The following is a 24,737-nucleotide window of genomic DNA, read 5'->3' on the forward strand; positions in this document are numbered from 1 at the left end:
GATCGAGCCCCGCATCAGGCTCTCTGCTCGGCGGGGAGCCTGCTTCCCCTCTTCTTTCTCTCTCTCTGCCTAACTGTCTGCCTACTTGTGATTTCTCTCTCTCTCTCTCTGTCAAATAAATAAAAAAATAAAAATCTAAAAAAAAAAAAAAAGAAAGAATTAGCTACAATGGCAACTAACCTTTGTACCGGGCTTCATTCTATTTTAGCTTTATGGTAACTGGCCACATGCAGAGAGCTAGCTGGAACCTTCCAGTAAATGTCACAGAGTCCAGACAGCCCTTTGTCCCGGCCCAGCCCACATCTCTCAGAGATGGAATCTCAGTTCTTAGAAACTGGCAAAAGCAACGCAGACCTCGAGCATGGGGGGAAGCAAGGGCCTCTGTGATGATAGGTGGACCGGCGGGGTGGGAAGAGCCGAGTGGGATCCAGCTCGGGAGAAGGGATGCTCCGAGGCCCCAGCCGCGCAGATTTCACAACGAGGTTAGCAGGAAAATAAACAGCAAGATGAAGTCAACCTTGACTTTTTAAATTAAGCTTCTTAATTTTTCCTGAGCACAGAAGAGCGCACTAGAGGAGAAGGGTCGTGGCCGGCTGGAGGGAGCCGGGGGAGAGAAGCCAGGCAGCCCACAGGTACCTCCCAGCACCAGCTGCACCTTGTTTCTGAAACATCCAAGATCCTTGCTTGGGTCCTTCCTCGGAGAGACCAGGAGGCATCAGGCCTCCCGGGTGTCCCCCCCCCCCCACTTAGTCATCCGTAGTAACCACCCAGACTGCTCCATGTCATTCTCTACCCCCCTGGCTTCATGGAGCTCCAGAAGCTTGAAGTTTGAAAATCCCCAGTGCTGTTTCCCCTTCCTTCCTATCACAGATTTCGTTGAGGAATTTGAACTATTCCCTTGACACACACATTTACAAAGAAATATACCCAAACCCGGAATTTACTTCCCGGTTTTGAAATCCAAGTTCACTTAATTTATCATGCCTCGTCTATGTTTTTCTACCTGCCCACTGAACACCAGTTATGGGAGCTATTGTCATCTCTCCTTCAACAGGAGGAAGCCAATGAATAGAACAGATTCTTCCAAGGCCCAAGGCTAGGGGTATGGCAATAATAGTAGTAAAGACATTAATAAGTTCTAATCGAGATTTCCTCCTTGACAATGGGAAGAACTGGAAGAAAAAAACCAAAGGGAACCCATTTTCACTTCAGGACTCAACGTTATATAATGCCCTGCCGTACGCCAACTAGAAACACGTTATGTCCACCACAGGACATTTGAACACCCGGCTTTACAACACAGATGCTGCCTCAGCTCCCCCTGCAGCCCCTTCCGGCCAGGGTGGGAACAGTGGCTTGCTGACCCCATACCCCAACACCCCCCCCAAGATCAGTCTCAAGGTGTGAAGAGGTGTGGAAGATACTTGTTATTTTCTCCCCACATTTTGCACCCCATCAGATCTTTTCCCTTGCTTCCTGCTTTCCTTCCCCCGGCCTGTGTCTGTCCTTTTTTTTCCTCTAGGGAAATAAGCCTCAACTCAAAAGGATTTCAGGGGAAAAGAGCTAATGACTCAAAATAAAAAAATAAAATAGGAAATACTTCCTAAAATACTGTCCCGGCCACATATATTTAAGTGCTAGCTTAATGCCAGGTTCCTTTTCCCTCCTGGTCTGTTTCCAGACTCAGAAACACTCCAGAAGCCCAGTCTAGAGCGCTATCTGCAAAGCGCCAGGACATTATTCTCATCTGTATTCCCAACACGCGCATCCGCCAGAAGTGGTTTGTGCCTATGGAGTTACATATACATTCCAGGGACACACACGCACACAGGACGTTTAAAGATTTTGATTAAATTTGTTTACGTTTTAATTCCTTTTTCTCTGTAGTGATTAGAAGGGGAACGCTTGAAATCCAGGACACATGCTGCCCTGATCTGGGCACCTTCCTCACGTCTGGGGATAAGGCTTCTCCCGCAGCTCCTGAAACACCAGTTGCCCACCTGACTCTTCCCAGTGAAGAGCTGGGATCATTTGCTCATTTCTTCCTAAGCAAATTCCTACGCAATCACTCCCTACAGGATCCCAAGAACCAGTCACCCACCCTTGGAAGAAATGCTTCTATTTTCTGTAGTTCGCACCACCCTTTTCTTTTCTTTCAATTCCAGAAGAGTTAATAGACGATGTTCTATTCCTTTCAGAGGTGCGACACAGTGACTCCACACTTCCACGTCTTACTCAGTGCTCACCCCAGGACATGGCCTCTCCATCCCCTCCACGGACAATACCCTCTTCGGACCGACTTTTCACCCAGCCACCACGGTCTCATTTCAATTATCGAAGACACGCTGCGCTGATCTAATATGCCGATCTGTGTAGCTTTTGCCTTTCCCCCACGACTCTAGAAAATCAGAGGAAGCCTTTTGTCCCTGTTTCTGTTCTGCTGCATCTGTTATAAGACTTCCACTCTTTGGGGCACCTGGGTGGCTCAGTGGGTTAAAGCTGCTGCCTTCAGCTCAGGTCATGATCCCAGGGTCCTGGGATCGAGCACCACATTGTGCTCTCTGTTCAGTGGGGAGCCTGCTTCCCCCTCTCTCTGCCTGCCTCTCTGCCTACTCGTGATCTCTGTCTGTCAAATAAATAAATAAAATCTTTTAAAAAAAGACCTCCTCTCTTCCACATAAATTAAAAATGGTAACTTGCAAAAAGCAACAAGGGAACCAAGCCGAGCACTTGCCTTGAGCTCACTGGCATCAGCCAGCTTGGCTCTGAGCTCCGTGTTCGCTTCTCGACACACACTCAGCTCCTTCTGCAGCCTCTCCACCTTCTTCTGCAACTTTCTTAGAGTGAGATTGGCCTCGTCCCTCTCCACGGCCAAGGCCGAGCGCACCTGCTTCTCCTCCTCCAGCTGGGCCACCTTCTGCCGCAGAAGGCTCAGATGTAGTTCTTTGCTCTCCAGCCTTTCTCTCTGAGTCCTGAGCTGATTTGGTACAAACAAGGATTTTTTTAAAAAAATAATAATAATCATTGGACAATCAGTAAATAAAAATGAGTCACTCGGACCACGTTGTTCTTTATCTACACTTCAATAAGACTCATCTGTAAACCACCCAAAAAGGTTATTGGATTCCTTTCCTTGATTGCTTTTTTTATTCCTATTTTTCCAAGAATTAATTTTGTAGCTGTAAGGATGAGACAAAGGAGGCACAGAAGACACAGAGGGCAGTAGGCTTTCAACATCGGATTCCCTCCAACATACGTGCAGCATAATAGGCACATAAAATTACTTTTAAATTAATAAAACGGGCTTATCGAGACCAGAATATGGTAGAGAGACAAAATCCTCTCCACCCCCCCAAGCCAACTATACTTACACTGGCCTTTTCTAAAAGAAGCCAGAGGGCAGGTTAGTGCCCAAAACCTAGACTGAGTAATTTCAATCCTATAGATCTATGTCCTGATGAGTGACATCAAACATGAGTGTTGGTATATAAGCTATACAAGGGAGAGTTTAAAGAAAGCTTGGTTTATATGTTTAAAATCTTTGAAATAGAAGGCACTTAAGGGGTGCCTGGGTGGCTCAGTGGGTTAAAGCCTCTGCCTTCAGCTCAGGTCGTGGTCCCGGGGTCCTGAGATTGAGCCCCGCATCGGGCTCTCTGCTCCATGGGGAGCCTGCTTCCTCCTCTCTCTCTGCCTGCCTCTCCGCCTACTTGTGATCTCTCTCTGTCAAACAAATAAATAAAATATTTTTTTAAAAAAGAAGGGACTTAAGAATGTTTTTAGTTCATTGGCATCTTTATCATATACCTTGCCTATACCATCCACAAACCAAGCAGAGAACAAGTTCTTCAGACAGCACTTATCACTCACAGTCAAACTTGATAAAGGAAATTACAGTGGTTTTTAGAAAAAGATTATGGACCCTAAGGGGGGAAAACGTTCCTCCTAGGCGTCAAATGTCACATTTAGTGAGTAGAAGATTAAGTACGGGAAACTCTTTCCTCTGCTGCGTGCACTGGACATTAGAATCGTTAGAATTCTAGAATGTTAGAGCTGAAGAGTGTCGCATTTTCCCTAATTATATACTCCACACTCATGAAGTGTTCGGAGACGTGAAGGGCAGATGAAAACGCAGGCTTGTACATCCTGTCTAACTTGTCTGGCAGCATGGTCCAGACCGGAGCCATCCTTAACAAGGCCCTTTTCATGTTCTCTAACCAAATTTCCTTCTCAGAGCTTCTTCATGTCAAATCCACTCTACGGCAAAATTACACTGGTAAGGTCTGTAGACTGGTAATTTTAATGATTATACAATACTTAATAATGTTAATTTTAATGATTATACAATGCTTTAAGAAGGAATGGTGTTGAAGAAATCAATTTTCTAGGAGAACTCAAAGAACAGTAGCTCAATTCAATGTCTCCAATGATAATAGGGTTACTGCTTTTTTAAAATAAAACACTCCTAAACATCTAGGAAATGGAGAAAGGTCAAATGTGAATCGGCACAGTCTATAAGCCAAGAGTTTAAACATGTATTTTATTAAAAATGAACAATCTTATGAGGAAGATATCATACCTACCTTAAATATGTGGAAACAGGGAGAGCTATGTAATTTGTCTACGGTCACATAGCTTGGTGGAACCAAACTGGGATTCAAGATGTGACTCATTACACAGCCTGTATGCTATAATTCCATCATAGAAATTTCTCCTAAGAACTATTACAAGAACACATCTGTGTTTTGCTCTCTTTCGCCAATGCCAATAATTATATAGGAATTAATTTTTACCCTTTCATCCACTCATTCATTTATTTCCTCTAAACTTTTTCTAACTCTTCTTTTGAACGAGTGAAAAATTAGCCTTTCTCCTCACTTTACTATCCAATGCAAGAGGATTTATCCAGTGGGAGACTGTCACATGTTCCCCAGCCCTCCTCATCTCTTTTAAGAATATAAACAGTTTCTTAGCAAGGCAAGTGGCTACCCAGAGTAAAGACTACAGTTTCCATCTTTCCTTGCAGCTAGTTTCAGCCTTCAGAACCATGTGATATAAATACAAGTTCACACAGAAAATTCTAGAAGCCTCCATCAAAAGACTGCTCACACATGCTCTATTGAATCCCTCTTCGTCATCCCTTTCTGCTCCAAACTTCTGTCTGGAACACAGACATGATGATTCTAGGTACCATCATGAACCTTCAGGATGTGGACCACTCCAGGAATGAGAGATTAATGGACTGAAATCAGCTGGGCTCCTTGAAAACTTTACGGAGCAGACCTGCCACACTTACCCTGAGCCGCCTACCTCCAGAAATTTATGTGAGGTGGGGGGACCACTTCGTGTCATTTAAGCCACTTTTATTTGGGATCCCTTATACTCATGGTCACACACCACCTTAGCTGATATACTTACCATCCCTCAGACTTGAAACAGAGACTCAAATTCTAAATATGTATTTGTATGTTTCCTCACTACAGTCGCAAATAGGAAGAAGTACATTATTTTTCAATATTTAAGTCTCTCCGCAATTCCTTCTCTCAGCACCAGCAAGTTTCAATATGCCCTACCTTTCTCTGTAAATTGTGGGCAATAGTCTTGTTTTCAATGACTGCGTTGCTCTCGAGACGGACCAGCTGCTCTGTGCGAGCTAAAACTACATCCAGACGCATGTCAAAGCCAAGTTCAGCAGCCATCTGGTCCAGTTTCATTTTTTCTGAGAGTTGATCCAGAAATTTAAGATACTAAACCCAAGAACAAAAATTAAATTGAGACACAAAAACAAAGTTAACAAGTGATCTCACAGTACCCCAAGCTTATAGACAGGTCCCATTAAACCTAGTCTGTAGCCCAGCCTGGGACCCCAGTGCCTGGGAATGAATCTCTGTACCATCAGGCCAGTTCCATGTCCTGCTTCATGTCCAAATTCACTTGACTCTCCTGGTCAGTGATCTTGATGTCCAACCTAACAGTAGACACTCTTCTTCACCCCACCACATGACAAATCTGCCACCATCCTGACTACATCCACATATCTCTGTTTTGGCTACTTGTTGCTACCACGATGCCCCTTCTAGGTTAATCCAGCTCCTGGCTATTCACGTTCCATGGCAATTTTTCCCACCTAAGTGGGCCCTGCCCTCAAATGTTAAAAAAAAAAAAAATGACAACAGTTACCACTCTGATCACTCCATAATCAAAGCTCCCCATACAAATATACTTGGACAATGCTTTTGCTTCCATATTTAAAATCCTACACACACACCCAAAAAAAAAAAAGTCTTTAAGAGGTTTTTTTTTTTTTTTTAATTTCTTTTCAGCGTAACAGTATTCATTGTTTTTGCACCACACCCGGTGCTCCATGCAATCCATGCCCTCTCTAGTACCCACCACCTGGCTCCCCAACTTCCCACCCCCCAACCCTTCAAAACCCTCAGATTGTTTTTCAGAGTCCATAGACTCTCATGGTTCACCTCCCCTTCCAATTTCCCTCAACTCCCTTCTCCTCTCCATCTCCCCTTGTCCTCCATGCTATTTGTTATGCTCCACAAATCAGTGAAACCATATGATAATTGACTCTCTCTGCTTGACTTATTTCACTCAGCATAATCTCTTCCAGTCCTGTCCATGTTGCTACAAAAGTTGGGTATTCGTCCTTTCTGATGGAGGCATAATACTCCATAGTGTATATGGACCACATCTTCCTTATCCATTCGTCCATTGAAGGGCATCTTGGTTCTTTCCAGTTTGGCGACTGTGGCCATTGCTGCTATAAACATTGGGGTACAGATGGCCCTTCTTTTCTCTACATCTGTAGCTTTGGGGTAAATATCCAGGAGTGCAATTGCAGGGTCATAGGGTAGCTCTATTTTTAATTTCTTGAGGAATCTCCACACGGTTTTCCAAAGTGGCTGCACCAACTTGCATTCCCACCAACAGTGAGGAAGAGGGTTCCCCTTTCTCCACATCCTCTCCAACACATATTGTTTCCTGTCTTGCTAACTTTGGCCATTCTAACTGGTGTAAGGTGATATCTCAATGTGGTTTTAATTTGAATCTCCCTGATGGCTAGTGATGATGAACATTTTTTTCATGTGTCTGATAGCCATTTGTATGTCTTCATTGGAGAAGTGTCTGTTCCTATCTTCTGCCCATTTTTTGATATGATTGTCTGTTTTGTGTGTGTTGAGTTTGAGGAGTTCTTTATAGATCCTGGATATCAACCTTTTGTCTGTACTGTCATTTGCAAATATCTTCTCCCATTCCGTGGGTTGCCTCTTTGTTTTCTTGACCGTTTCCTTTGCTGTGCAGAAGCTTTTGACCTTGATGAAGTCCCAAAAGTTCATCTTAGCTTTTGTTTCCTTTGTCTTTGGAGACATATCTTGAAAGAAGTTGCTGTGGTTGATATCGAAGAGGTGACTGCCTATGTTCTCCTCTAGGATTCTGATGGATTCCTGTCTCACATTGAGGTCTTTTATCCATTTTGAGTTTATCTTTGTGTATGGTGTAAGAGATTGGTCGAGTTTTGTTCTTCTACATATAGCTGTCCAGTTTTCCCAGCACCATTTATTGAAGAGACTGTCTTTTTTCCACTGTATATTTTTTCCTATTTTGTCGAAGATTATTTGACCATAGAGTTGAGGATCCATATCTGGGCTCTCTACTCTGTTCCACTGGTCTATGTGTCTGTTTTTATACCAGTACCATGCTGTCTTGGTGATCACAGCTTTGTAGTAAAGCTTGAAATCAGGTAACGTGATGCCACCTGTTTTATTTTTGTTTTTCAACATTTCCTTAGTGATTCGGGGTCTCTTTTGATTCCACACAAATTTTTGGATATTTGCTCCAGGTCTTTGAAAAATACCAATGGATTTTTTATTGGAATGGCATTAAAAGTATAGATTGCTCTAGGCAGTATAGACATTTTAACAATGTTTATTCTTCCAATCCAAGAGCATGGAATGTTCTTCCATCTTTTTGTGTCTTCTTCAATTTCTTTCATGAATGTTCTGTAGTTCCTCGAGTAGGACCAGATGGACCTCATAGATACATACAGAACATTCCACCCTAAAACAACAGAATACTCATTCTTCTCAAGTGCACATGGAACCTTCTCAAGAATAAACCACATACTGGGTCACAAATGAGGACTCAACCTATACCAAAAGACTGAGATTATTCCCTGCATATTCTCAGATCACAATTCTTTGAAACTGGAGCTCAATCATAAGGAAAAGTTTGGAAGGAACTCAAACACCTGGAAGCTAAAGGCCACCTTGCTTAAGAATGCTTGGATCAACCACGAGATCAGAGAAGAACTTAAACAATTCATGGAAACCAATGGGAATGAAGACACTTTGATCCAAAATCTATGGGATACAGCAAAGGCGGTCCTAAGGGGGAAATACATAGCCATCCAAGCCTCCCTCAAAAAAAATTGAAAAATTCAGAATACACCAGCTGTCTCTACACCTTAAAGAACTGTAGAATCAACAAAAAATCTAACCAACTCCACACATAAGAAGGGAAATAATCAAGATTAGAGCTGAGATCAATGAGGTAGAAACCAGAGATACAGTAGAACGTATCAATGAAACTAGAAGTTGGTTTTTTGAAGGAATCAATAAGATCGATAAACCATTGGCCACACTAATCCAAAAGAAAAGAGAGAAAGCCCAAATTAATAAAATTATTAATGAAAAGGAAGAGATCACAACTAACACCAAGGAAGTAGAAACAATCATCAGAAGTTATTATCAACCGTTATATGCCAATAAGCTAAGCAACCTAGATGAAATGGATGCATTCCTGGAAAACTGAACCAGGAAGAAACTGACAACCTGAATAGACTGATATCTAGTAACAAGACTGAAGCAGTGATCAAAAAGCTCCCAAAAAACAAGAGTCCAGGACCTGATGGATTCCCTGGGGAATGCTACCAAACTTTCAAAGAAGAAATAACACCTATTCTCCTGAAGCTGTTTCAAAAAAATTGAAACAGAAGGAAAACTTCCAGACTCTTTCTATGAAGCCAGCATTACCCTGATCCCCAAACCAGGCAAAGACCCTACCAAAAAGGAGAATTTCAGACCAATATCACTGATGAATATGGATGCTAAGATTCTCAACAAGATCCTAGCAAACAGGATCCAACAGCACATTAAAAAGATTATCCACCATGACCAGGTGGGATTCATCCCTGGGCTTCAAGGATGGTTCAACATTCACAAATCAATCAATGTGATAGAACAAATCAATAAGAGAAGAGAGAAGAACCACATGGTCCTCTCAATTTTGGTCCTCTCAAAAAAGCATTTGACAAAATCCAGCATCCGTTCCTGATTAAAACACTTCAAAGTATAGGGATAGAGGGAACATTCCTGAACTTCATAAAATCTATCTATGAAAGACCCGCAGCAAATATCATTCTCAATGGGAAAAAGCTTGCAGCCTTCCCGTTGAGATCAGAAACACGACAAGAATGCCCACTCTCACCACTCTTGTTCAACATAGTAATCGAAGTCCTAGCAACAGGAATCAGACAACAAAGAGAAATAAAAAGTATCCAAGTTGGCAATGAAGAAGTCAAACTCTCTCTCTTCGCAAATGACATGATTCTTTATATGGAAAACCCAAAAGACTCCACCCCCAAACTACTAGAACTCATACAGCAATTCAGCAACGTGGCAGGATACAAAGTCAATGTACAGAAATCAGTGGCTTTCTTATACACTAACAATGAAAATACAGAAAGGGAAATTAGAGAATCGATTCCATTTACTATAGCACCAAGGACCATAAGATACCTGGGAATAAGCCTAACCAAAGAGGTAAAGGAACTGTAGAGTTTTTAATATTTTGTACTTTAAGGAATAATAGGGTATAATAGAGCTGTATCAAGGAAGTCAAGGTTCGTATTTGAACAGGTTAGTGTCACAAAACTGTTCTAGGATCTTCTGCCACTTGATTTTCTTTTTCTTTCTTCCAAGTTTTTATTTAAATTCTAGTTAGTTAACATATAGTGTAAAATTGGTTTCAGGAGTAGAATTTATATTCTACATTTAGATTCGACACTTACATACAACACCCAGTGCTCATCACAACAAGTGCCCTCCCTAATACCCATCACCCATCTAACCCATCCCCCAGTCACCTCTCCTCCAGGAAACCTCAGTTTGTTCTCTATAATTAAGAGTCTGTTCTATGGTTTGTCTCTCTTTTCTCCCCCTTATGTTCATCTATTTTATTTCTTAAATTCCACATATGAGTGAAATCAATTCGTATTTGTCTTTCTCCAACTGACTTATTTCGCTTAGCATAGTACACTCTAGCTCCATCCATGTCATTGCAAATGGCAAGATTTCACTCTTTTTATGGCTGAGTAATATTGTTACACAGACGCGCATGCGTGCACACACACATACACACACACACACATACCACATTATCTTTATCCATTCATCAGTCAATGGACATTTGGGCTCTTCCCATAATTTTTGTTCCATATTGTTGATAATGTTGCTATAAACATAGGGATGCAAGTATCCATTTGAATCTGTATTTTTTTTCAATTTTACTTTATTTTTTTCAGTGTACCAAGAGTCATTGTTTATGCACCACACCCAGTACTGCACGCCATACATGCCCTCCTTAATACCCACCACCAAGCTCACCCATCCTCCCCCCACCCCCTCCCCTCCAAAACAAACATGGAGGACATTGGGAGAAGGAAAGGAAAAGTGAATTGGGGTAAATCGGAGAGGGAGACAAACCATGAATCAGTATTTTTTGTACCCTCCATTTGATTTCTGTGGTTTCTAGCCATCCCAGCCAGAGTAATGCTTCCAAAGTGTTTGCTGAATGAGTGAACCAATCAATGAGTTTTCTGTATCACCACTTCATGATTTGGATTCTCTCTTTGAAACTTGCTTCTCATTGCAATAAGTCCTCATCTATCTAGCATCACTGAGGCAATTATATGTTTAAATAAGTATAATTTCCTGAGGACTGAAGCATGCCAACATGAAGCCCAGAACTATCTACACTTTGAGTCATCAAGATGAAATTGAGTATTTTCAAATTTTGCTGAATGGTATATCTAAAATTTTATCTCTTCTTTGGGAGGCACAGTCATGGCAAAATACTGCTTATTGGCTGTGTTAAGAGACCTTGTTGTGCTATAAGATCACATCATCAATTTGTCACTTTTTAATGTGTCAGTTCTCCCCTTGGAATTACTTTTGAGAGAGAGAGAGAGAGAGAGAGAGCACAAGTTGGGGAGAGGGGGCAGAGGGAGAGAGAGAAACCTAAGCAGACTCCATGCCCAGTGTGCAGCCCAACACGGATCTCCAACTTACGACCCTGAGATCATGACCTAAGCTGAAATCAAGAGTGGGATGCTTAACAGACTGAGGCACCAGGTGCCCCGGAACTACTCATTTCTAATGTGCATGAATGAAAAGAAAATAACTGCTATTATTTGTTTTGTAAGTAAAATAGAATCAGTACCTTTCGTGCAGAGGCATAAAGCCTCTCTTGCTATGTCTACATGTGACCCATCCACTTAGTGTCCAAGGATCTCTACCAGGAAAAAAGGTTGAAGACAGGACCAAGCCAACACCACATAGAACAACTGACCATTTCAAGTATCTTGGCTACGCCTCAAAAAAGTGAGGGTTACGAGAAGGACTTACTGTACAGCTTATTTCAGATTAGCCTAGATACCTTCTATGTGGCATGAGCATCAATTACCTACATCTAAATCTCAGCTCTGTACAACTTAGCTTTTCTGGTTTATACTCCCAACCCCTCACTAGGAGGTGCGTGTTGTGGGTGGTTATCTGCGCAACAGTCAGCAGGATGGAATCTGTTTACATAATTTGCTTTCATAACTGAGAGTTTTTCTGGCTCTTCAGTCTCAATGAAAATTAATGAGTCACTACAATGATTTTTAAAAAGGGGGGGAAGAGACACCAATCTACCTAAAATTTTTGCCTTTTATTATGCTTCTTCATAATTTAAATACTATTTATTTAACTCTTCCCTAAGTGCTGGAGAAACCCGGAAAAAAGAAAAAAGGAATATTCCCCTGGCCTCAAGAAGTTGGAGCTGACTGGAAAAGATGACTTAAAACTGAAGATGGGGTGGGAAGGTGCCCAGGTGGCTCAGTCAGTTAAGCATCCAACTCTTGGTTTCAGCTCAGGTGGTGGTGATCTCAGGGTCGTGAACTTAAGTCCCACGATGGGCTCCACGCTAGGCTCCACGCTAACTCTCTCTCCCTCTCCCTCTACACATGCTCACTTTCAAATAAATAAATAAACAAATCTGGAAAAAAAAAAAAAAACCCACCTGAAGGCAATTGAGTCACTAAGTGCTGGGACAGACACGGGCATGGGTTACATGACAGCGAACTAAGTCTCTAAGGGACTCCCAGAGGAAGTGATACTGGAGCCAATTCTTCAAGGGACAGCTACTACCTGATGAAGATAAGAACATTCTCCCAAACAGAACGGCAGTGTGCAATACGGGATGCCAAGGGGACCCTCTTTTTTTTTTTTTTTTTTTAACAAATTTGAATTTGGATATCTTTGGACTCAATCCTCACACACCCTTGAAGGGCCTTGTTGGTTTCTGAAGGCCTTGAATTGGCCATCGTCTTCTGGAAAGATGGCAGGTGATGGGAAGCCTGGCCGGGGTGGGGGTGGGCACCTGGTCACGTCACAGAACGCTTAGCCAAGGCGAGAAGGAATCTGTAGCTGAGCCTGAGGGCCATAGAGAGCCCCTGGCCAGTTTGAAGATGGAGAGAGGCAAGATTAGGCATACATTTATTAAGACATTGCTGCCGGGGACGTCACAACCGTGAGAAGGTTGTTTCTGGAATCCATGCAAATGATCATAGTGCTCTGAGCTAAAGCACTGCCGCCAAATACAGAGTTGGGAGAGGGGGGTGGTATTTGAGATACATTAAGGAGATGGAATCTGTAGTGTTTAGGACTTGCTTAAAAAGAGGGAAGCATTAAGGATGACTCTAGGGCTTTTGGCTCAGGCGCCTCGAGGCAGATGACCTCACCATCCCTGAGGCAGGAGGGGGAAATCTGTAGAGAGGTGATCATTTCCATTTGGAACAGATTTAGTGCCAGGTGTACGTGGGACATCTATGTGGACGGTCGGACAGTCAGACTTCTTCCAAATGGAACATATTCTGTTCAGGTGCAACAAGTCCTCTCAAATTCAAAATTCAACCGACACACCTTTTTCAGACACCCTTCACCCCTCCCAACATCTTCAATCTACCCCTTCATACTATTTGGTCCAAATATTTATTAGCTTCTATTCTACACTGTTCTGAGACTCCTTCAGCTGAGCTCTCTGCCTTTGGCCTCCAGACCCTCAGAGCCAGTCTGCTTTCAGAGACTCAAATCCCTTTCTTTCTTTTACTTTCTTCTATTCAAAAACCTACGGTGTCCCATTACGTATAGGATAAAGCTTTGGGAAATGAACCTTGTCTATCCCAATTATTCCTACATGCTTCTAGAGCCTCCTCATGCCTCTGGCCTCACCACGCACCACGTTCAGTCTCCCCATGCCTCACTGGTCTCGAGCAGTCTGGCAAACCTCTGTTTCTTCTCCCTCCTGCTGTTCCCTGCACCGAGTCCCTTCGCCACTTCTTCTGCCTGACAAATTCTTACTCATTCTCCAAAGCCTCTCACGAGTGCCACTTCCTGTGTGAAGAGGGCTCCTTTCCTCACACACAGAAATAGGGACTTTGCCCAAGTTCCTGTTGAATTTCACCCCTATCTCGGGTAATTCATGATTGTGCCCTCACTGACCTGGGCCATCCACTTAGACTAGGACTTCCCACAGACCCTTATGCGTCTTGGCCTAGCCAACCTCAGTGCAGGCACGATGCTTCCTCAGCTTGTTTAAGTACAGAAACATGAGAATCAATGAGTTTCCAAGGTACAGATCTCATAACCGAAGAGTGTCTTTGGGCCAAATTCCAATCCCATTTGTCTTTTTCTTCTCCTGCGGACTCCTGGGACCCACAAACATGGACCTTCCCATTCCATCCAGTAAAACCTTTCTCTGGTCCTCCTGCTGCCTGACTCGCTTTCCCTGGTCACCAGACTTCGTAAGAATCTTTTTCTCCATCTCTAGCCTTCGCTCCCCACTCACCCCTCAGGCCAGCGCAAACTGGCCTCTGTTCTCCATCACTCTACACCTCCGCCCAACCTCTTAGCCCTACAGGATCGGCTCCTTCTCGTCACTAAAATCTGCCTTCTCCTCCAAGGGTGAACTGCATTATTTTCTCTCCTGTGAAAATCCTCCTCTTATCATTCCCTAAGGGATGAAGTTATCATTCCCTTCACTGAGTTCCTACAGCGTTTCGTCAATCAGTCCATCTACAACACCCACAGCTTCAGCGTCACAGCAAATGACCAGAATGCCGGCCTCCTTTATTGAATGATGAGCATTTTATGATCAAGAATGATTAAGGTCATTCGTACCTTAGCCCTCAAACCTTCAGGATCTCATACAGAATAGGCATTCAACAGATAGCTGATGAGTTTACCTGGATTAATTTGACTGATGAAAGCCCCCCAAAAGTAGGAGGAGCCCCAAAATGATATCTGTTGTTTTCTGACATTTCCTCATTACTCACACACAACCATTCTTCTAAAGTGCTATAAAATTCAGAATATTATCAGGTAAAATTTTACACTGCAACAGATGTTTCTACCCATGGATATAGTCGGGTTATTACTTTTTGTTTCTCAAAATTCAAGTGATCTCGCAAAACATCTCCAGAAACCAGCTCTCCCTCGAGGTGTGTCAGCTGACCCTGAAGAGTTTCCAACTTGTTTTCTGCATTCTGGGCTCTCTGTAGAGCTTTCTGGTGAAACTCAGATTCATTTCCCAACTGTTCCACAAGCTCAGATATTCGGGCTTCAAGCTGGGAGACCATCTGGAAACAAAGAAACAGACAAGGCTAAGCCTTGTTTTCGATGCAACAAAGTGTTAAAATCCAGTGCTCCGCCAGAGCAGCATAACTATTTATAACACCAACTTCCAGATTCTTTGTAAAACTTAAATTAAAAAACACACAATTTGATAGCAGTCTTTTCCTCTCCTGGAAATAAATATGCATTCGTTATCTAATAAAATATTTCTATTGGTATTTTTAATTCTTATATAATTCCTTAAACAGGTTCCTCGAGAAATATTTATGGGTCATACTGACTTACCCTTAAAACTGCCACTAATTTGGGGGTTTCAAAGTTCAGCTAGAATAAAAAAGAAGCTCAGACAAAGTACTTTTGGACCTCTTTAAATGTCATTGTCTGGAGAAACCCTTCCACCAAATAGAGTGGATTAAAGATTATACAGTGAGTTAGTTTTTGGGTTTTTTTTTAAGATTTTATTTATTTATTTGACAGAGATTACACATAGGCAGCGGCAGCCAGAGAGAGAGAGAGGCAGGGAGGCAGGCTCCCTGCTGAGCAGAGAGCCTGACTTGGGGCTTGATCCCAGGACCCTGGGATCATGACCCGAGCCAAAGCAGAGGCCTCAACCCACTGAGCCACCCAGGTGCCCCTGTGAGTTAGTTTAGATAGGAAACTTATCAGGAATTCAAGGACATAAAGTTTTTTTAAGCTTTCTTTCAATTTTCCATGGAATATTGATTACTTATGCACCAAACTCTGGTGATGTTGCCTCTGTCCTATATACTTAAGCAGTGATGTTATCATTTTAGCCTTTGAGAGGTCAAATTTCATACAGCAACTTTACATACAAGAAAGCAGGAGAATCTGATTGCTACTTCCTCTCCTACAAAAAGAGACCACAGTTTCTCCATGAAGGCCCCCATTCCCTTCACACACCCTTAACTTGCCCTTCCCTTCCTGAAGTTTCCATTTGTCCTGATAATCCCTTAGTCAAGAACATCAGTTTACCAAACAGCCCAGGTACACTCTGAGAATATTCAAATGGATTCTACCAAATCTACTTTTCATGAAATGTTGAATTCAATAAAAAATACCAAGTTTGGGATGATGGATTTGTTCTGATGGTTTGTTTCAGAAGAGAAAAAGAAAAAAAAAATAGATTATTTACGTAATACTCAGTACCACTCTTGCAAATTGAAATAATTTGGGGCACCCAGGTAGTTCAGTCAGCTAAGCATCTGCCTTCAGCTCAGGTCCTGATCCCCATGACTCCCACAGAGTCACTGGACCCAGAAACACTCCCCTGGAGGAAACAAAGCCTTAGGTGTGCCTAAGAAGAATGAAAGAGCCATCTAGATAAAAGTCCGTGAGCTTATAGGAACTGTCTTTAACTTGGAAAAGGACACAGGAATCAATCACGATCATGTCCTCTCTGTACATAATCATTTCTCATCCAGATGGTTAGCCAGTTAGGAAACACCTAAAAGTAAGAGGAAAATGTTTGCCTTGACATTCCACACCAAAATCTGAAAATGTCGCAACTTTCTGTCATTGTGCAAGACATCATTATTTCAAAAACACCTGCTACAAGGGTACTGAAATTTCAAGGCTAAATAACATCTATGCTCATTTAGAATTCCTCAGAAGCCAATGGTAGGGCATTCCTCTAAGAGCGTGGTTTCCAGCTGGGGGTACTCTTACCCTTGAGGGACATTTGACTGGAGACATCTTTGGCTGTCAAAGATTGAGGGGGGAAATGGTGTGACTGATACCTAATGGGTAGAAGCCAGAGAAGCTGCTCAACACTGCAGTGTACAGAACAAAGTGTACAGAACGGGCCCACGACAAAGGGTTATCCAGCCAGAAACATCAATGGTACCAAGACCGAGAAACCCTACTCCAAGATCTGGTAACACTTTGAAAAAGACAATTCAGTTTTACTATAAGCAGAAAAGCAAGGAACAAGAAGAAGTGACTTACTGAAAAAGTGTGGGTGGTGTCCTGAATTCTACTGAGAATTGCAAACACGGGGGAGAGTCAAAATGAGCAGCAGCAAAGTAAACAAGAAAAGCGAGGTTCAGAAAGTAGGAGTCGACCTGAAACGGTAAATTTGCCAGGCCCAGCCTGAACCCACCCTTGGGCCTTCCTGTGGGTTATTACTCAGCCGCTGGGTGTGTGTCTAACCAAGGCAGCTGGCAGGGAGCACAGCCTCCTCGACAAACAGATTCATCAATTTGTAAATCTCCCATTCTTCAGAAACATTTCTAAGACAATATATGAAATCCATTTTCTCCTAATTTTACTCGAAGATGAGTCACATAAGACCCCAGCTATATGCTTGATTTCAGGCTTTTAAATAGTGGGAACAGCTATTGAAAAAAATTACAGGGTAGAAGAGACAGACAGAGGCACTAAAAAGACTGAATCATTCTGATTTTTGGCGGGGTGGGAGAGAGGCATAGCAAGCTTAACCAATTTACATCATTTTTCTTGAGAAAATAAACATATACAGCATGCTGACAGTTTCATGCCGTGTTTCCCCTGCTGAATTAAAATAGTTTGAGGAAAACGTTTGGGAACACAGAAGAGGGATGCCATAAAACAAAATGGTAAAGAACCATTAGCTACGGAATTCGATCAACCGCAAGTCAAGGTAAATAACTGACTGAAGTATTTCTTGGTCCTGGAGATACTTCTCTTCCCCAGTCCAGTACCAATCACGAGAAAAACTGCGTTACTCTCGGAGACCTGCACACGTCACAGGATGGATATTTCATATCCACAAAGACGATCCTACACTTGGACAAAGGGGTCACTTGGGTTGCTCCTAAGAACACGCATGAATTCCGGAGAATTTTTTTTAAGATTTATTTATTTGAAAGAGAGAGAGAGAGAGCTGCGGCGGGGGACAGAGGAAGGGGGAGAGAGACCCTAAAGCGGACCCCACGCTGATTGGGGAGTCCCACCCCGAAACTTGGTCTCGCGACCCTGAGATCACAACGGGAGCTGAAACCAAGAGGCGGGTGTTTAACCAACTGCGCCACCCAGGCGCCCTGAATTTTGGAGAATTTTTAAAAGGAACTGAAAATGTTTAATCATTAAAGGAAATTGTCAAATGCAACCCTGAACTCTAAGTTAGTGATGGCTTGGGGTTATTAGAAACATCAAAAGAGGGAAAAATACAACTTCTGCCTCGGACCAGCCTGAACTCATCGAAGAAAAAGATCACAATGGAATGCTACCTAGAATTTGGACATTATTTACTTTAAAACATCATTAATTAGGACTTCGATAATTTGGATTTGATGGTGATTTAAACAGAGTCAGGCTGAACTTGACTCTGCTAAGCAAAGCTACGTAGTAAAGGAGAATTGTTAGTAGTATAAACAAGACAAGAAAATTAAACAATCTTCGATCATATATGTGAATTTAAACATCTTTCTCCATGTTTTAAATAAGTCCCTTAAAAGATGGTTCAGGCACCATTATGAAGAGGAGGACAGAGAGGAAGAGAAGCAGGGGCACCAAGGGTTAATATTTGTCATCATTATTGGCCAGGAAGCGTGTTAAGGAATTCATAAAATTCTTTTTCATTCAAAGCTTCCAACAAACAATAGCCTTCTGAAGCAGATACTCTTCCAGGTCTAGGAAACCTTGTATGCAATTCCAAAACCCAAAAGCATCTGAAAACTGACAACTTTTTTCCTAATTCACTTGCTTATGATAAAGCTTGCCGGGACTGGACTGGGCAGCAAACCCTACCCAGAAGCACCTACCTGGGTGGCTCAGTGGATTAAAGCCTCTGCCTTCATCTCAGGTCATGATCTCAGGGTCCTGGGATCAAGTCCCGCATCAGGCTCTCTGCTCAGCAGGGAGCCTGCTTCCTTCCCCCTCTCTCTTTGACTGCCTCTCTGCCTACTTATAAAATAAATAGAATATTAAAAAACAAAAAAAAAGAAGAAGAAGAAGAAGCGCCACGGAGCTCCTCATGGTCCTGGTACGCTCCGAGGGATGGAGCTGCCACAGGTTTTGCTGCAGAACCACGAACACGGTGGACTACAGAGCGCTGCCCAGACCCCAGTGAGGAGGAATGTGTAAGTGCGCTCTCTCCCATGCCTTTCTGTGTTACTACTTTACCTTTCGAAACTCCAAAACATTCTGAATTCAAAAACACATCGGACCCCAGGGCAGGGGGGTGGCTCAGATGAGGGAGGGGTGCAGCTCCGGAGCCTTCCCTGTCCAGCGGATGAGAAAACAGCATCTCAGAGGCTGCCCTCTTAGGAACCTGCCAGTGTCACACCTGGACTGAGCGCGTCCACAGCAGGGACAGGATTGAGCCCAGGCAGCTCTGACTCCAGAATCCACATCGTGGTCAGTGGTCACTGAAGCGACTCTCCAGGCTCCCAAAGTACGATATATGGTTGAAAGTAATAAAACCCACATTGGAAGGACCCAGCAAATGACTGTCCTCAAGAATCTGACAAGTGGCCACCTCCCACTCGCCTTTTCCCTGCGGTCTTCCTGGCGGGTCATTTCTCGGATCCTTTCCAAAACGGCGTCCTCCGTGGGCCCCGTCGGGCCCCAGCGGCCTCTAAGCAGGGCTGCGACTTTCTCCCTGAATGAGGAGCACTGGCTTCGCGAGGCTGCAGCCGCGTCCAGACTGGTCTCCAGTCTCTTCTCCAGCTCTCGGGAGCTTTTCTTCAAGAGGCTCAGCTCCTGCTTCGAATCATCCCATACCCGCTGGCCAGCCGACAGCCTCTCCTGGAGGACCCTGACTTCCCTTTCAAGGACTTCTTTGATCTGTACAGCTTGGAGCAAGTCCTGAAACAATTACAGACAGTGAAGATGAGAACTTGAGTGGCCACTGAGGGACACCAGCATTTGCTTTTTTTTTTTTTTTTAAGATTTTTATTTATTTGATAGAGAGAGATCACAAGTAGGCAGAGAGGCAGGCAGAGAGAGAGGGGGAAGCAGGCTCCCCCACTGAACAGAGAGCCCAATGTGGGGCTCGATCCCAGGACCCCGAAATCACGACCCGAGCCGAAGGCAGAGGCTTAAACCACTGAGCCACCCAGGCGCCCCCCTTTTTTTTTTTTTAAGATTTTATTTATTTGACAGAGAGAGACACAGCAAGAGAGGGAGCATAAGCAGCGGAAGTGGGAGAGGGAGAAGCATGCTTTCCGCCAGGCAAGGGGCCCGATGCGGGGCTCGATCCCAGGAGCCTGGGATCATGACCTGAGCCAAAGGCAGCCACTTAACGACTGAGCCACCCAGGTGCTCCCTGCGTTTGCTTTTTATTTCCCTTACTTACAGACTTCATGGAGTGAGGATGAATTCATCACATTCCCTGTTTAACCGTAAGCTCCCCACCACCTCTCCCTAAAGTTATTGAATTGTAAAGGCAATGTCAGGTAAACGGAGGTGCCTAAGAAAAAGAAGAGATATAAAGCCAGAGCTAGGAGAAAAAGGAGACTGACCTATAAGCCTTTTCTGTGTGGACCTTGAGAAAGGTCCTGCTGGCTGAAATGCTGGTGGAGGCAAAACAGAGAGAGAAAAATTTACAGAATTAATTATCTGTTCTAAAGCTTGACATCCATGGGAATTGACTCTGAATAACAGTAAACTTTCAGAGTCTTACCTACGAGTCCTATTGCAATAAAAAGTGTCTGAATAAAGATGCCTCCTTAATACTATTTTAAATAACAGAGTAGTGTTCTCACAAACCATCACAGCATAAGAGATCATCAGAACTTTCTTCCAACATCCATTTACTGCGTATCTCCTTGTCTCATAAAGTGCATAGAAGAAAGACCGAACGCTCCAGCCATTCGCTGGGCAGGAGGATTAAAAGTAGAAGGAAATAAGGGACCACACTGAGAACAGTGATTTGAAAGAACATAGTATGGATGGTTAGGTTCACAGAAATAAATGAAGGGCGTAAAGGAGGCTACCGACGCACTTACTTCTGTTTACTACAATCTAGAAGGGTCCAAAGTGGCATAAAAGGGACATCTTAAAAAAAAAAAAAAAAAACTTGTTGACATGGATTTCTAAAATACATGAGTGCACATCAGATGAAAATAAGCAACTTGCTAACCAGCACTGCTACAGTATTACAGCCTAGTTCACTAGGGGGGAAAAAATGTTATTTATTACAAACAGTATGTGAGGGTCAAAAGCAACAAAAAAGAAACGTTATCTTCAATTAACAGATTCTATGCCTAAACAGGCCAGTAACATTTTAGGCTGCCAGTTAAAATGCACTCAACCCTTTCGCACTGGAACTAGACTTTAAAAGGAATTTACCAAAATAATAATAATAATAATAATAATAATAAATAAAAGGAATTTATCTCCACCAAGATGTTCCTTGAATTGCTATGTCTTTACTTTTTATAAAAAAAAAAAAGTGAGTATCTTTCTTTTTTTTTCTTCTGGTGATTTTTTTTTTTTAATAATCAAGGTAGTCTCTAGCATCAGCTTGAAATAAAAAGTTACTGAGCGTGGCTAAGTAGTTAAGGAAGTCTGACCTTTACAGAAAAGGAATGGCTAAACTAATCGTGGGACCTATTTTGTGAAATGCTTTGGTCTCAAGGTCCTGGCAACACTTCCCTTCCCCGGTCCCTTTCGATACTGGTCCTCTTGGTGGAGAAGCCCCACTGTTGCTAATTAAATTATGGCCCTTAAGGTAGAGTCAAGGACACTTTATCACAAATACAATATTTTAATACTTTACAGATTTCTTTTCAGAGAGTAATACAATAGGGGCTCCTGGGTGGCTCAGTCGTTAAGTGTCTGCCTTCGGCTCAGGGCATGTTCCCAGGGTCCTGGGATTGAGCCCCACATCGGGCTGCCTGCTTGGCAGGAAGACTGCTTCTCCCTCTCCCACTCCCCCTGCTTGTGTTCCTTCTCTCATTGCATCTCTCTCAAATAAACAAAGTCTTTAAAAAAAAAAAAAAGATAGTAATATAAAAGCTACTCAATTTGGATAACCAGTATCACCACTGGTGATAATAAAGTAGGCCCTTACTTTACTTAGAAATGACCATCTAACAAGAAAACTAAAGGTCAGGGGCGCCTGGGTGGCTCAGTGGGTTAAAGCCTCTGCCTTCAGCTCAGGTCATGATCCCAGGGTCCTGGGATCGAGCCCCAAGGTCGGGCTCTCCGCTCAGCAGGGAGCCTGCTTCCCCCTCTCTCTCTGCCTGCCTCTCTGCCTACTTGTGATCTCTGTCTGTCAAATAAATAAATAAAATCTTAAAAAAAAAAAGAACTAAAGGTCCCAAATTCAGTGATGCAGAGATGATAATGAATTCTAATCCCCTTCAAGCTCTAAAACCTTCTAGAATATTCTATGTTAACTTGTATATGGAAAGAAAACCCTAATGTAAAAGAGGGGAATTTCCATGACCCAGAAAGTGATATTTTTAACCACGTAAGAAAAGTCCTCAAAATACACACACAAAAATATATCAGATGCTTGAGTACTACAGCCTTACTGTCAGTTTAGAGTGTGCTAACCAACTGATGGCTTATTCCAGGAAACCAATAAACACAGTGAAAATATTCCAGCTATGAGGAATTTTTTCCATCCCCAATATCAGACTATTGTCTCCCTGCTTTCAAGACAAGAGCCCAAACTGTTCCCAATGAATTCAGAGCACAAACCTTTATGACTGGTAAAAATCAGAAAACTCAATTTGTGGTCCTAAAATACAGTGGCACATGGCAGCAGGCCAGATTTCGTTTCTGGACACATTTCAGCCCCATGAAGTCTGTGTTGTTTCTCACATGAAGTCCAGCCCTGGGGAGCCGGCCCAAGGCCTTAGGGACAGCCCCTCCCTCAGTGCTCTGATTAAGTGCTTCAGGGTTTCGAAGCACTGCGCCGATCTGCTGGAAACAGATGTCCTCAGACTACAAATGCAATTACTGCAAAGCTCGCAGAAACAGCCCTGAAGTGGAATCTGGTTGCATGGCTACCTCAAGGATATGCTCAAGTAATGTGACATCAGTATCACTGGCCAGGTCCTGGGGACCGCTGTCAGACCACACTGACACACAGAACAAGAGACGAGTAGCTCCCTCTCAGCAAAATCAGGGCTGACCTCCACAGAGGAAATCATATTTGCAAAAGAGGACAGCCACTAGAGAGACACTGATAGGGATGAGTTATTTAACAAAACTGTTCACTTTTTGTTTGTCCTACCAATGCAAGAAATGAATAATGACCCCTTCACAACCACTTTTAACCAAAACAGTTGTAAATAATATGATTAAGGTATTCAATCTACCTTCCCAATTTATGCATGTTTATATTAATTCTCATTAATTAATGAGAATCATTATTGCATTAATCATCGTTAATGCATTATGTGATAAAGTCATTCAAAGATTTGTTTTTAAAATGCAATTGTTTCCTATTTTAATGTTGCTAACTAGTATATAGATTTGGATATGCATGAGATCAAACTGCCTCTCAAAAATCCATAGCTAATTATTATTTGGGTGGAGAACCTCTGGATGAATTATGTAAAATGAAAAACCAGTTGATTACTTTTACCTAGTGCAGTTAAAATTAATAAATAAACTCAGGTACTCTTATACATTGCTGGTGGGAGTGTAGATAGGAATAATTCTGGTATAAATATTTAACAAAATAGAGTATGCACATAGCCTGTGGTCCTGCAATGCCAGTCCCCAGAACAGATCTGTAGGGTAGATTACTAAATATGGAAAAGGACATATGCACAAAGTTATTCCATTACAACTAGAGGGCATTATGTTAAGTAAAATAAGTCAGTCACAGAAAGGCAATTATAATGTGACCTCACTCATATGAGGAATTTAAGGAACAAAGCAGAGGATCATAGGGGAAAAGAGGGGAAAATAAAACAGGATGAAGCCAGAGAGGGAGACAAACCATAAGAGACTCTTAATCATAGGAAGCAAACTGAGGCTTGCTGGAGGGGAAGGGGACCGGCGGGATGGGGGAACTGGGTGATGGACATTAAGGAGGGCATGTGATGTAACGAGCACTGGGTGTTATAGAAAACTAAGGAATCACAGACCTGTACCTCTGAAACCAATAATACTTTATATGTTAATTAATTGAATTAAAATTTTAAAAAAATTTGGGGGGCGCCTGTTTGCCTCAGTTGGTCTGCCTTCAGCTCAGGTCATAATCCTAGGGTCCTGGGATCTAGTCTCGCACCAGGCTCCCTGCTCAGCAGAGAGCCTGCTTCTTGCTCTCCCTCCGCTTGCTGCTTCTCCTGCTTGTGCTCTCTCTCTTTCTCTGGCAAATAAATAAATAAAACCCTTAAAAAAATTTTTTTTTATTTTTAAGCTATTCCATTACAATATAGCAAAAGATTAGGTACTACACAAATATTCACTGATATGTGACCAGCTAAACAAATACAAGACATCTGTACCGTAGAACTTCTGTCGCTCATAAAAAGAACTAAGGAGATTTTTTATGTACTGATATGGAAGACTCTCCAAGATACAGTCAGTGAGAAAAGTAAGATGCCTAACCATGTATCTCATGCCGTTTGTACCTACATAAAAAGAGCATCTCTCTAGAAATAAGCAAAAGCAACTGCCAGTTCTGATCATCTCTAGAGAAGGGACCTCGCTGGGGGGCTAGAAATGGAAGGAAGATATGACAGAACAGAGACAACTATGAAAACATCCAGGAAATTCTGGTCCAGTGCTGAGTCAATAGTGGTAAGAACACACACACACACACACACACCCCAGTTAGGCTGTCCCACTGACATCATCAGCTTTGGGAAA

At 42.7% G+C, this 24,737-nt stretch overlaps 1 protein-coding gene across 1 annotated transcript in view; it reads right to left on the bottom strand.

Annotated features, from left to right (window-relative positions):
* Window positions 1-24,737, bottom strand: part of CCDC170 (coiled-coil domain containing 170) — a 99,559-nt gene that overhangs the window by 13,416 nt on the left and 61,406 nt on the right. The window contains exons 7-10 of the mRNA XM_082730076.1: window positions 19,449-19,766; window positions 14,765-14,965; window positions 5,571-5,744; window positions 2,735-2,977 (exon numbers count right to left, since the gene is read on the bottom strand). Of these exons, the coding sequence (XP_082586202.1) occupies window positions 2,735-2,977; window positions 5,571-5,744; window positions 14,765-14,965; window positions 19,449-19,766 (936 nt within the window). The remainder of the gene's footprint in view (window positions 1-2,734; window positions 2,978-5,570; window positions 5,745-14,764; window positions 14,966-19,448; window positions 19,767-24,737) is intronic.

Source organism: Mustela nivalis (assembly GCF_964662115.1).
Source record: "Mustela nivalis genome assembly, chromosome: 5".
NCBI classification, from domain to species: domain Eukaryota; kingdom Metazoa; phylum Chordata; class Mammalia; order Carnivora; family Mustelidae; genus Mustela; species Mustela nivalis.